Below are 15,036 nucleotides of genomic sequence, written 5' to 3'. Positions count from 1 at the left end.
TCTCAACCCAAAGGTGCCCACCCCATCTCTGCGCTCCTCACAAATCGGCCATCCAGCTCCCTCCCTGGCTTTCTTCCCCCCACCATACATACATGCAATGCACACGCACACACAGAGGTTCCCATCCTACCACACCGTTTCAGGCATGCCAGGGAGCGGACACAAGTCTGGCAGCATTTTCTGCAGTTGTAGCATAGGGACCCAGGCCTTTGGGACTTGCCTACTGCATTCTCCCTTCTCCCTGCTCAATCCACCCCACCCTCTGTGCTCCAAGCAATGGATCAGCACACCAGTAGCGGCCCCCCCTCCCACCCGCCTACCTGTGGGAAGTACTCCTAGCCAGAAGTAGATCACCCAATCCCCAACCCATCCCCAAAATATGTTCCCCTTCACTTGAGTCAACACTTTTTATCAGACCGCAGTGTGCATAGCTGCAAACAACAGCCCCTAAGGAGACCTGAAGGTGGCTGGAGCACAAACCGTAGTTCAAGGGGAGAGGGAAACCCCAGCAGGACAAAGGTGAAACACAACCTTACAAGGAAGTTGGCTAAAAGCAGCCTGCTGAAACACCAGTACCAACCTCCCAAAGAGAGAGCCCAGGGCTCTGAGACACCTGGGAAAATGGTACCTAGTTCCAATAAATCGACCAAACACCAGCAAGCTGCTACAACAGTTTCAACAAGAAAAGAGAAACAAAATCCAATGCCAGAAGACCACCTGGACCTACCACAGAAAGAAATCTTCAGGATGCTGCTTGGAGCTATACAGGACATGAGGGAAGCATTATAGAAAAAGGAGAAAATGATAGAGAAAATAAAGGCCATGCACCAAAGGGAAATACAGGAGTTAAAGGGCGAGATAACAAAAACTAACAGCAAACTCACGGACTTCGCCCAGATATGGAGGAGGCAGAGAACCTCACCAGTGACCTAGAGGATTCTCAAGAAGAATTTAATAAACATGAGAAAAAGTCTCACAAGCCCATCAGAGAAGCTGAAGAAAACCTCAGAGCTATGTCTGACGCTATGAGAAGGAACAACATCAGAACTATTGGCTTGCCGGAGGAATGCACATCAATGAAGCCAACATCCAAAATAGTGATGGAATGCTTGGAGGAAATTTTCCCTAGCTTAAAGAATGAAAACCAGGCAACTATCCAGGTGGCCGAAAGAATACCAGCTAGACAGAATCCCAATAAGAAGGCACCACGACATAAAGTTGTTAAACTAACTATGAGGAAAAGGGGAAAATTTTAAGAGCAGCTAGGGAAAAACTGGCAACCATATATAAAGGCAAGCAGATAAGAATATGCTCAGATCTATCAGCAGACACTATAAAAAGAGCAGACAATGGAGCAGCATATTCAGAAAATTGCAGGAAAATACCGCAAACCCAAGAATACTCTATCTTGCCAAATTAGCTATCAAAATTGATGGAGAAGTGAGAGTCTTCCTGGACAAGGAAAGTCTCAAAGAATATGCTAAAAGGAACCCAGCACTACAAAAGATCCTCGCCAACCCAGTATGGGCAGAAGAACAACGCTCACCAAGCACATGCAAGAGACCATCCCACAGAAGAACTCCAACCAGAGACCACCAAACGGAAAACAGCTCCCTAGATAACACAGGTTCAACAATGGAAAGAAGGCAAAAATGAACCACTAACACACATATGCACAACCCATGGAAAAGAAATGGAGGTAAGAAAACACCCAACATAAGAGGGATAAAATGATATTACAGAGTCCACAAATAGATGTAATAACCCTGAATATCAATGGATTGAACTCGGGCTTTAAGAGATAGAGACTAACAGACTGGCTTAGAAAACACAATCCCTCCATCTGCTGCCTACAGGAGTCACATCTCAAGATTACAGACAAAAATAGGCTGGGAATCAAAGGCTAGAGAAAAACATACCACGCAAACAACAATTCAAAAAAGCAGGGGTTGCGATTCTAATCTCACATAAAATTGACCTCAAAGGACAAGGGACACTATATAATGCTCAAGGTAACAGTACACAAAGAACTACTATGCATTCTAAACATTTACTCACCAAACAAGTGTTCAGCAGAATATTTCAATCAAACGCTCCAAAAGATGAAAAAAGAAATTACAGCCTCAACAATTATGGTAGGTGACTTCAATACACTGCTCTCTGAGAAAGATCACTGGGAAAGAAGCTCAACAAGGAGGCTAAAGATCTAAACACTAAAATAAGACAATTTGACCTGATAGATATTTACAGAGCTCTCCACCCAAATACAAAAACAATCACATTCTTTTCAAGCCCACATGGCATATATTCAAGAGGGACCACATGCTAGGGCGTAAGTCGAATCTACATAAATTTAAGCACATGGATACCACACAGACCTCTCTCTCTGACCACTGTGTGATAATATTGGAAATCAACAAAAGGAAGATAAAGAAATCAAGGGAAAAAATTGAAGAATGAATAACTCTATTGCAAAAGGAGTATACACTGGTTCAGATCAGAGATGAAATTAGGAAATTTCTAGAAACCAATGAGAATGAAAACATGACATACTAAAACTTATGGGACACAGCAAAGGCAGTCATCAGAGAAAGTCTCATAGTTACATGCTCACATAAGGAGGAGAGGCTTATGACAGATACACTGGCACAACATTTACAGCAAATAGAGCAGAGTCAACAAGATAATACAACTAATAGCAAAAGAAAATAAATCATAAAAAGTAGATCTGAGATTCAGGAGAGAGAAAATAAGAAAACTATGGGGGGGGGGGAATCAATGCTGTTAAAAGTTGGTTCTTCGAAAGGATATACCAAATAGACAAACCTCTCACGAATTTGACCAAAGAAAGAAAGGAACACATTTTAACAGCAAGGATGAGGGGTGAAAGAGTAGATATTACAATGGAACACAGTGAAATCAAAGGATATTTACACAGTACTATGAAGGACTGTACTCCAATGAATTCAAAAACATGGACAAATTCTTGGAAAAACAATTCTTCCCTAGATTATCACTACTGGCCGTCAAGAACCTCAACAGACCCTTATCAATAGAAGAAACAGACAAGGTTATCAAGGGATTACCAAACAAAAATCACCTGGACCAGATGGGTTTACAGGAGACTTCTATCAAGCATACAGGGAAGAACTGACACCAATCCTACACAAACTCTTCCAGAACATAAAAAAAGATGGCAAACTCCCAAATTTCTTCTATGAAGCTAGTATAACTCTGATACCTAAACTGGGCAAGGATCCCACAAGAACTGAGAACTACAGACCAATTTCCCTAATGAATATTGATGCAAAATCCTCAACAAAATACTCGCCAAGAGAATACAAAAATATATACAACAAATAATTCACCATGACCAAGCAGGATTCATACCAGGGATGCAGGGATGGTTCAGTATACGAAAGACCATTAGTAGTATTATAAGCCACACTGAAATGAAAAAGTATAAGAACCACATAATATCGATAGATGCAGAAATAGCATTCGCCAACATCCAACACCAAATCATGTTTAAGACACTCAATAAGCTAGGAATGGAAGGAAAATTCCTCAATATAATAGAAGCTATATATATATAAAAACCAACAGCCACTGTGGTAGTCAATGGAGAAAAGACAAGATCAATTCTTCTGAAAAAGGGAACTAGGCAAGGATGTTCCTTGTCCCCATTAACATCGTACTGGAGGAAAAGAAAGGACATCAAAGTTATTTGTCTGAGGAAGGAAGAAGTGAAATCATCGTTATTCACAGATAATATGATTTTATATATGGAAAATCCTAAAAGTTCCACAAGAGGAGTACTGGAAGCAATAGAGGAATATGCCTATCAGGTTACAAGATCAACAAACAGAAGTTTATTGCAATACTGTCCACATCGGACAAGGCCACAGAAGAGGGGATCAAAAAAAGGGGTACCCTTCACAATAGCCAAACACACATTGAAATATCTAGGGATATACCTAACTCAAAAAACAAAAGATGTGTTCGACAAAAACTACAAAACACTATTAAAACAAACCAACCTCAACAATAAGCGTGACCTCAACAAATGGAAGGAGATCCTATGCTCGTGGATCAGTAGACTCAATATTGTAAAGATGTAAATTCTACCTAAAGCACTATATAAGTTAAATGTTATCCCAATCCAAATTGCAGCATGTTTCTTCAAAGAGTTGGAAAAACAGATTACCAACTTCATATGGAGAAGGAAGAAACCTCGAATTAGCAGAGAACTGTTCAAGAAGGACAAAGTGGGAGGGCTTGCTTTAACCGACATTAATATAGACTATACAGCCACAGTGGTCAAAACACCATAGTATTGGTGTAATGATAGATATTCAGACCAATGTAAAAGGATTGAAAACCCAGAAATAAAATCATCAGCATAAGGACAACTAATCTTTATTAAGGGGCCCCCAAAAGATCAAATGGAAAGTGGATGCCTTCTTCATTCCATGGTGCTGGAAAAATTGATACATAGTTCCAGAAAAATGAAGCAAGACCCTTACCTCACTCCATACACGAGAATAAACTCAAGATGGATCACAGACCTTGAGGTACAACTATTAGGGCCATTAATGAGGGCATTGGGACAAACTTGAGAATCTTGGCTCAGGGATTACATACCGTATATACTCGTGTGTAAGCCAAGTTTTCAGCACAAAAATGTGCTGAAAAACTGATGTTCGGCTTATACACGGGTCAGTGGTACGAATGGATGTCATCTGGTCAAGCCTGACTAACAAAAGGAGGAAATCTCATGAAGCCTGCCATAGAGTTAATAGCAAAGTGGGTTTGAGATGCATGGAAAGACATTCCAGAAGACATGGTACAACGTGCCTTCCAGAAATGTAGTATTAGTAATGCTATGGATAGCATATGGTAACCCACTAAAAAGGAGGGGGGGGGAAGACATGGGTAGCCTGGGGAACAGGGCACTAACCCACACAGGGGGAGGGTGCTGATTGTGTCTCCACAGGGAAAGAGGGACCAGACTTCAACCCGGAGCTCCAAAACAAGAACACAACACACTGACATGAAGCAGGGAACCGATAGAGAGGCCTGAGGGGCCGGCCCCATTACCAACTGAGTATACAGCACCTTCCCCCTCATAAGAATTAACTTCAGAGGACAGCACTGAAGCTAAAGCTCAAGGAGAGGGAACTGTCTAATTAGAGCACACAGGAGCCAATGAGGGGGGCAGGGGAAAAAATAGTGAAGCGCATCCTGGCTGACCAAGTCCTGAGGACAATGTTTCTGCTCAGAGCAGCAATGCAAAAAGACGACCACCAGGCCAGCCTCATCACAGGACACAGCATCTTCATTGACCCATAGCACCAATGGGGAGGACACTAGAGATACACGGCGGGAATTGTGCCCGCCCTGAGTCACTACAGCAAAGCCAGCCTCTGGTGGCATGCAGCAGAGCAGCAGGGGGAGCAAAGCAATGAAGTCCCCAGGGATAGATGTGGGGCCAGGGCATGGCACCGCACCAGACTCGACTGGAAAGCACTCATGAAGGACAACAAATAAACCCTCAACTGTTTATAGGGGTTTTTGTGTTATTGTTGTTGTTGTTGTAGCTATTGTTTTATTTTCTATTGTTGCTTCATTGTACTCGGTCTTGTGATGGTGCATATTATTGTCGCTGCATGTTTACCTGAAAGGGATAGGCGGGATATACAAGCCGGAGGAGAGAACAAGGGGATGATAGTTCCAGGGGGATGTGGGAGAGGGGGAGGAGGGGGAAAGGAAGTGGGTGTGAACAAACCCAGGGACAAGGGAACAAGTGATCCAAAATCAGTGGCAAGGAGGGTGTAGGAGGCCTGGCAGGGCTGGATAACGGACAATGTAACCAAAAGGAATTCCTGAAACCCAAATGAAGGCTGAACATGATAGTGGGACACTAGGAACATACAAAGAAATAGAGGAAAGAACTAGGAGGCAAAGGGTAGTTATAGAGATCTAAATACAGGCATATGCAGATGTAAATATAATTATATACGATGAGGGGGGAATAAATCTATGTACATAAATTTATAGGTTTAGTATTAAGGAAAAAGATAGACAGTGGGCCCCTATGTACTCCCTCAACACAAGAACACTTTGTTCTAACAATTCAGTAGTATGAGATGCTCACCTTCCTGGCACAATCACTGAAGACAACAGGTGCACAAGCAAATGTGGTGAAGAAAACTGATGGTTCCCGGCTACCAAAAGATATAGCATCTGAGGTCTTAAAGGCCTGACGATAATAAGGCAGCCATCTAGCTGAGAAACAACAAAACTCACATGGAAGAAGCACACCAGCCTGTCCCGACTAGATCGCTGAGGACAAAGCAGGTGCATAAGCAAATGTGGTGAAGAAAGCTGATAGTTCCCGGCTGTCAAAAGATATAGAATCTGGGGTCCTAAGGCTGGAAGATAAACAAGGGGCATCTAACTGAGAAACAAAGAAGCCCACATGGAAGAAGCACACCAGCTTGTGAGATCACAAGGCATCGAAGGATCAGGTATCAGGCATCAAAGACCAAAAAAATAATAATAATAATCGTAGCATTGTGAATGAGGGGGAGTGCGGAGTGGGGACCCAGAACCCATTTGTGGGAAATTGGACATCCCCTTGCAGAAGGGCCATGGGGAGGAGATGAGCCAGTCACGGCACAGTGCAGCAATGATGAAACATTCAATACTCCTCTAGTTCTTGTACGCTTCCTTTCCCCCTCCCCCCATTATCATGATGCCCATTTTACCTTACAAATCCAGCTGGACTGGAGGATGTACACTGGTACAGATAGGAACTAGAAATGCAGGGAATCCAGGACAGATGGACCCCTCAGGACCAGTGGTGAGAGTGGTGATACCCAGAGGGTACAGGAAAGGTGAGGGAGAAAGGGGGAACAGATTACAAGGATCTACATATAACCTCCTCCCAGTAGAGAAGGGGTGAAGGGAGACTTTAGATGGTGTAAGATGTGACAAAATAATAATGATTTATAACTTATCAAGGGTTCATGAGGGAGCGAGGAGAGGGGAAAAATGAGGAACTGATACCAAGGGCTCAAGTAGAAAGCAACTGTTTTGAGAATGTGGATGGCAACAGATGTACATATATGCTTGACACAATGGATGCATGTATGTATTGTGATGAGTTGTACGAGCCCCCAATACAATGATTTTTTAAAAGAAAAAAAAAGATTTACACTCTGAGAAACCCACAAGGTCAGGCTAGCTAAAATTTAAAATATACATGACAGCCATGGGATATACTGTTGTTTATAGCCTACTACTAGCATCAAGAAGGCCAGAAGAAATCCTGTAATTCAACCTCAAATGTATATTACTGTAGTTCAATCTCAAAAATAAAATCCATTTGGTCTCACACTTAATTCTACCCCCAATCTAAGGATAATTAGTTCTTATAATGAGGTCCTGCTGAATGCTCACCCTCACAGAAGGTATAGTTGCTATAGCAAAGTGTGGTGAAGAAACTAGATGGTGTCCAGCTTTAAAAAAAGAATAGCATCTGGAGTCTTCAATCAAGCAGCCATCTAAGTGAGGCATCAACTAAGTCTACATGGAAGAAGCACAGCAGTCTGTGTGATTCAAAGACTAAGCAAGAAAATCCAAATCTAAAGGAGTGAAAGTTATCAGGGCTTAAATTGTGAATACACAATTTGCAGAAGGCTATGGATGACAATGAGATCCCAAAATTCATCTGCAAGGCCCCCACATGGAGTGAGTCTCCAGTGAGCCCTTCTGACCAGAGTCCAGGGATGTGAATAGCCTTGCTCTTAGAGAGCACTGGAAACTTAAGATGTAAGACCTCATCATTTGATCTACTGTTTGACCCATTTGAAAGTTGTCATAGTTTTTAATACTTCCTTTCTTTTTTACTGGAGTTTTTCACTAGTTTACTTTGTTATTATTGTAGCTCCTTTTTTATTTTGCATGATTTCCAGTTTATGAAACCCCGGGTAGGTAAATCTATGGGAACAGTAACTGAGTTAAGGGATTAATAGCTTACTGAGGATATAGGAAAGGAGTTTGGAGGGAAATGGGGAGAATAATGAGTGTAAAAAGGAAACAAAGTTCTAGAACTGATTGTAGCAATAATTATACAACTCTTTAATATTAGTGAACTATAAATATTAATGTATGTGAATTATATGTCAATAAAACTATTGAAAAAAATAAGATCCATACTTCAAGAAAAAAATGTCTATATCATCAGAGGTGATTTTTTTTTTAGTTTCTTGGACCATGTTCCCAGATCCAATAGCTCCAATTTCTACTACTTTTCTATTTATTTAATAAATATCAAAAATCAAAGTCACTATTAATAAATATCTCCCAACTTAACAGTAAAGAAATAGGACATCTTTGCTATGCTTTCTGGTTTGTCATAAAGGTTTTGGGAAATGGTAAATAACTTTAATGGAAAGCATATAATTTTTATGTTTGCCAAATACATAGATGGCTTCAAACAATGCCTGAACACACCAAACCATGAGAGCAATGTAACCGCAAGCAGGAATACATGAAAAGATTGGGCTACAGGGCCAGCCCCAACCAGAGCCAAACTGACCCCCTCCCTAAATGTATGTGCAACAGACCACACTAAACCTACAGGTGAGGTGAGGGGCCGGCACATCACGTCCACATGGAAGCAAACTGAAAAAGAAAAAGATAAAGGGATAGTCGGTCTAGACCCCATTATCGGCACACCAAGCCCCGAGGATGACGTTCCTGCATGGAGCTGCTAAAACACAGAGATGTCTGTAGGGCCGACAACAGCTCATAACATGTTGTCCCTTACTGGAGCATACTGCAATAGAGGACAATACTGGGGACATGTGGCAAGGAGGTAGTGCGGTCTGAACCCCCCACAGTGGGGCAAATCAAGAAAGGAACACAACAGATCAGCAACTGAAGCAAAGCCCCTAATGAGCTACCAAAATAGACTTCAGGCTAGGAGTGGCAAATCCTGGAATTCCCCCAGGACCAATGGGGAGTCATAAAGGTCAGTGGAAAGACCTGGAAGTATGTATGTTTTTCCTGTTTTTCTTCTTTTCTTTTTTCAATCTTTTGTTATCTTTTTGTTTGGTCGATGCCATTGTTGGTATGCCCACTTACATAAGACAGGCATGGGACCTGTCTTGAGGAGAAAGCTTGAGGAGAAAGCAATGGGACCAACAGTCCCGGAGGGACCTGGGGGGAGAAGGGGGCAGGGGAAGGGGGCGGGGGAAGGATAGTGTGAGCAAACAACGCCATAGACAGAGGAACAACTAGGGAATTAAAACCAACAACAGGAGGATATAGAGATCCTGGGGGTGTTAGAGCAGCAGCAATCTAGCTAAGAGGAAGTACTATGAGGCAGAAGTAGGACAAGCATGATGAGGTAGAAGGAAGGTAAAAAGAAACAGAAGAATTATCTAGGAAGCAAAAGCTATGGACAGAGGCATAAGCATAGATGTGTCCATATGTAAATACATTAATCTATAAAAATAGAAGTATTGGCCTATGTACATATTTTTATAAATAATACACTGAAGTAGTGGATGGACTTCAGGCCTCAGCTCATACCCTTCCTCAATACAAGAACACTTTGTTCTGTCATTCTGTGATGCCCACCCTCCTGGTACAATCCCTGAAGACAAAATGGGTGCATAAGCAAATGTGGTGAAGAAGGCGGATGGTGCTCAGCTATTAAAAGATAAGTGTCTAGGGCAGAGGTCCTCAAACTTTCTAAACAGGAGGCCAGTTCACTGTCCCTCAGACCCATTGAAGGGCTGGATTATAGTTTTAAAAAAAAAAACTATGAACAAATTCCTATGCACACTGCACATATTTTTTTAATTGTTTTGTTAGGGGCTCATACAACTTTTATCACAATCCATACAAACATCAATTGTGTAAAGCACATTTGTACATTCATTGCCCTCATCATTCTCAAAACATTTGCTCGCCACTTAAGTCCCTGGCATCAGCTCCTCATTTTATTCTCCCCCTTCCCTCATGAACCCTTGATAATTTATAAATTATTATTTTGTCATATCTTGCCCTGTTCAACGTCTCCCTTCACCCACTTTTCTGTTGTTCGTTGCCCAGGGAGGAGGTCACAAGTAGACCCTTGTAATTGGTTCCCCCTTTCCAACCCACCCTCCCTCCACCCTCCCGGTATCGCCACTCACACTATTGGTCCTGAAGGGATCATCCGCCCTGGATTCCCTGTGTTTTCAGTTCCTACCTGTACTAGTGTACATCCTCTGGTCTAGCCAGAATTCGGATCATGATAGTGCGGGGTGGTGGGGAGGGGAGAAGCATTTAGGAACTAGAGAAAAGTTGTATTTTTCATCGGTGCTACATTGCAACTTGACTGGCTCGTCTTCTCCCCTAGACCCCGCTGCAAAGGGATCTCCAGTGGCCGACAAATGAGGTTTGGGTCTCCACTCTGCACTCTCCCCTCATTCACTATGGTAACACTTTTTTGTTCTGATGATGCCTTATACCTGATCCCTTCAACACCTCATGATCGCACAGGCTGGTGTGATTCTTCCATGTGTGCTTTGTTGCTTCTGAGCTAGATGGCCGCTTCCAAAAGCAGAGCTGATATCAAAGAGTTCAAGGAAGAAAATGTTTTGAAACTGATTGTGGTAGCGATTTTACAACACTGCGTGATATGATTGAACTACAGAATGGTGTGATGTCTGGCTTAGCTCCTAATAGAATGGTTTGGGAAAAAAATGAAACAGGTCTCACACCTCACATTATATACAAAAACAAACTCAAGATGAATCAAAGACCTAAATATAAAACACACAACCATAAAAACCATCAATGAAAAATAGGGACATGCTTAAGGGCCCTAATGCCAGGCATAAACACACTACCAAACGTAATGAAAAATAGCCACACTACAGAAGACAAAATAAAGGGCTGGGGCCTCCTAAAACAATGACATTTATGCACATCGAAAGAGTTAAAAAAAAGAAGCCACGTATTGGGGGGAAAAATTACTAATGACACATCAAATAAAGGGCTAATCTCCAAAATTTACAGAAAACTACAACATCTTAAGAAGAAAAATACAAATAACCCAAACAAAAATTGACCACCCTGACAATTTACCAAAGATGACATAGAGGCAGACAGCAACCCTCTGAAAAATGTTCATGTTTATTAGCAATAAGAGAAATACAGATTAAAACAATGAGAAAACACCTCACACCGACACTTCTATCAATCAATAAAACACAAAATAATAAAGAAGGGATGCAGAGAGATTGGAACCCTCATACATTGCTGATGGGACTGTAGAATTATGCAACCACCAGGGAAACGAGCATTGTTCTTCCTGAAACAAATGCAAATGCAATTACCTGATGATCTTGCAATCTCTCTACTGGGCATGCACCGTAAAAAAATAAAGAATAAAGCACAAACAGACATCTACGCACTATGTCTACTGCAGCAATTTCCACAATAGCAAAGAGCATGGAAACAATCCAAAACACTAATTACAGAGGTGTGAATAAACAAACTGTTTCACGCATACAATTTAAAAAGACGACTCCTGTGAACACCCAAGGGCAACGCTAGAGAACATTGTGCTTAGCAAAGTTAGCCACTCTTAAAACAGATAAAAAATTAATGACACCATTATTACAGGAAGAGTGAGCTTTACCCTAAAAGATAAGACTCCGAAGACGGTGCCTCCCCCAGGAATAGGGGTGGGGGCAGGGGCAGGGAGAGAGGAGGGAAAGGAAATTATAAAGGGAGGACAGACAGAAGGGAAAAAGAGAAAGTCACATTCATGGAAGGTTTAACGGGATATTTATTATTGATTTCATTTATTAGCAACTATATATAACATGCTTCTTATAAGCCAAAATAAATATATACGTAAATAAATAAAAGCAAGAGCAAAGGGTCACAGCCTTAAAACAAAACAAAAAAACACTCCAGATTCCTTACCCCTCAGATCTAACTATTGGTCTGAGTGGCTTAAAAAAAGGAGGGAAAGTAAAATTGCATTTAGGAGTCTTTAGTGATAAGCAAGTTCATTTCAAACATATGAGAAAAAAGACTATGCTCAAGAAAATAACTTACCTCATTTGCTTATGCAGCGCGTATGCTTCAATCAGAGAATGTACCATACTGGCCTAAAAAAAAAAGCAGCATGCAAAAAAAAAGGCAGAAAATAATCTGTGCTTAATTTCTCTTGAAAGTGTAATTGAGCACAATCCTATGTTCTCATCCTCTTGAACCTACACTTTAGACAATATAGGTATTACCTAAATGGCTAAAGCGAAAACACCAGACCTTAATTAATTTTTCTCCTCCAACTTCTTCCATACGACTTCGGAGATTCTCAAGTAAAGCCACACCATCCTCTCTGTGCCAACCTCTCCCTTGTGCCCCCCACCCCACCTGTCCTTTGGCACCCCGCCGATAAACGCTGCTCTCGGAGAACACTTCCTCCACCCAATATTACTTCACAAATTTGTCACGAAGATCTTCCCAAACTCTAAAATCCTCGGCGCTTCCAAAAGCCGCCCCACCCCCACCCCCTCTGCCCGGTCGACTGCCTCCATTGCCGCCCGCCTCCACCAAAAAGCCCACGATTTTTCGTCCCCAACTTTCTCACCCGTTTGGGGACTTTCGACAAGGAGTCGCACATCCTGACATACTCAGGACTGTAGATGTAAACCGGGGCCAGCGACTGCCCACCATCCTCAGACTCCTCCATCTTCCACTGGCAATCCTTCCGTTAAGATCCGGCTCCTCGCAGACTCAGTTCGAGTCGAGTTCCTGCTCCTGTGAACAGTCGCAGGTGCTCTCTGGTCAACATTCCCTCCTATTCCCGAGCTCTCCGGAAACGCTTTCCCCGCCCCACATCGACTGAGAGAAAACAATGCGCCTGCCTCCGTGGAAACCATCCAGTTCAAAAGAAGGTTTGGTAGCTATAAATTTTTTAAATTCTAAATAGTTGTCCAAAGGGATAGAAATTTACAGCAAAAATAAGTCCAGTCAAAGCCAACCATCCTTGTTGCCCAACGGGGCTATTTGTGATTAGGTCAAACCACCTGCAGAGCATGCTGGGAGATGTAGTTTCCAGTAGTTTGAGGCAAGGAAGAGTCGCGGCTTGCCGCCAATTTGATTTTTAGGGCTAAAACACATAACCTCGGCTCTTTATAAAGTCCTTGCAAATACATACTTTTAAATACTTAAAGATGTAGCTATTCATGAGTTTACCATAACCTATTTCTATCAGCCGTGTCTTCCAATGACAAAGTGGGGGCGGTGGGGAGGAGGGAGAGGGGAGAGGGACAGACAGGATTTAGGTCATACAAGGAATTAGGAATCCTAGTAGCACAGTAGTTAAGCGCTGAGCTGCTAACCAAAGGATGGGCAGATTGCACCCGCCAGCTACTTTACTTACTTTGCTTCTAGAGAAGAGGATGTGGCAGTCAGTTTCCATAAAGGTTCTAGCCTTTGAAACCCTGCGAGGCAGTTCTATTCTGTCCTATAGGGTAACTATGGTTTGGGTTTTGTTTTTGTTTAATGAAAGATATAAACGATTTTTAAAATTTGACCAGTAAATCCTCGTATTAATATTAGTTCATCAGTTCTCATCATATGGTAGTTAACAATTTCAAATAATTTACTCTGGCAAATGTTTCCCAAGACACTGGCAGGTTCTGATCAGTATATATGTACTAGAGTTTATTTATACATTCTTCAACAGACAGGGATTTGGGTTATTTCCATCATTTTTTGCTATTGTGGATAGTGTGCAATAAACATAGGTGTGCATATAGATGCTCGTGTTTGATTCTTTAATTTTCTAGGATACATGCCAAGTAAGAGATTGCTAGGTCATATGGTATTTCTATTCACATTTGTTTAAGGAAGTGCCATACTGTTATAAATAGTGACTGTACAATTCTGCAACGCCACCAGCGATGTATGACAGTTCCAATCTCTCCATATCCCCTCCAGTATTTATTATGTTTTTTTTGTTTTAAAATATTCCTATTAATGCTAGATTGAGGTGGTATCTCATTGTTTTGTTTTCATTTGCATTTTCCTTCTAGCTAGTGATCTTGAGCATGTTGGCTGTCTGTATGTTATCTTTGGTGAAATGTTTGTTTATGTCTTCTGCCTATTTTTGAATTGGAATGTTCATGTTTTTCTTAGATGCTGCAGTTTTCTACATATTTTAGAAATTGGGTACTTATTTGATATATCTTTATCTGAATTTCCCCGCCTCCCAAATCTATAGGTTCTCTTTTTACTCTTCTGAAATCCGTGGCTATGTAATAGGTTTTAGAATCAGGAAGTGAGGGGTCTCCTATTTTGTTTTTTAATAGTGTTTTCCTTAAACATACTAGCATGAAGAAAGGAACCAATAAAGAGGTCTGCAGGGCCGGCCCCAATCCCAACTATGTGGATACCCCATCTGCAAGAAAATACACGTCACAAGACAGCACTGAAGCTACAGCTCAGGGAGAGGGGCATCTGATGAGAGCACACAGGAGCAAACAAAGATGGAAGGAGAGAGTAAAACACATCCTGGCCCAAGCCCTGAGGAAAATATTCCTGTTCAGAGTAGCCAATGCATAGAGAAGACCATAGGGCCGGCCCCATCACGAGACCTGATATCCCTCATTGTCCCATAGTACTACAGAGGACAACACTGGAAACATAGTACAAGAATTGTACCCCATCTTACCCCACCACACCAGGGCAAAAACACTAAGAGTGTGCAACAGAACATCAAGGGGAGAAAAGCAATGAAGTCCCCAGAGAATGTCAAAAATAGACTTTGGGGCCAGGATGTGGCACCCCATCAGGATCCACAAACAGATCAACAAACAATTTATAGGCTCTTCTTTTCTTGTAGTTGGTTTTTTGGTTGTTTTTGTTTTGTTTTTCTCTGTCTTGTTTTTGTGCTTATTATTGGCTCTGCATTTTATCTAAATAAGATAAATGGGATAAATAATCCGGAGGAGA

The 15,036-nt window shown here is 41.7% G+C and overlaps 1 protein-coding gene across 4 annotated transcripts in view; it reads right to left on the bottom strand.

The window, feature by feature from the left end:
* The window catches only part of LOC142436136 (histone deacetylase 8-like), an 82,471-nt gene extending 69,404 nt beyond the window's left edge, over positions 1-13,067 (bottom strand). For 2 of the 4 annotated variants that reach the window (XM_075540013.1, XM_075540015.1), the window contains exons 1-2: positions 12,668-13,063; positions 12,130-12,182 (exon numbers count right to left, since the gene is read on the bottom strand). In XM_075540013.1, the coding sequence (XP_075396128.1) occupies positions 12,130-12,182; positions 12,668-12,769 (155 nt within the window). In that variant the 5' untranslated portion in view covers positions 12,770-13,063. Of the gene's footprint in view, positions 1-12,129; positions 12,183-12,667 lie in introns of all 4 variants that reach the window. The other 2 variants (XM_075540014.1, XM_075540016.1) reach the window with 2 other exon arrangements.
* Between the last annotated feature and the right edge of the window lie 1,969 nt (positions 13,068-15,036).

Source organism: Tenrec ecaudatus, unplaced genomic scaffold (assembly GCF_050624435.1).
Source record: "Tenrec ecaudatus isolate mTenEca1 unplaced genomic scaffold, mTenEca1.hap1 Scaffold_170, whole genome shotgun sequence".
Taxonomy (NCBI): Eukaryota; Metazoa; Chordata; class Mammalia; order Afrosoricida; family Tenrecidae; genus Tenrec; species Tenrec ecaudatus.
Note: the sequence above shows the minus strand (reverse complement) of the source record. Positions and strands in the feature narration are given on the sequence as shown.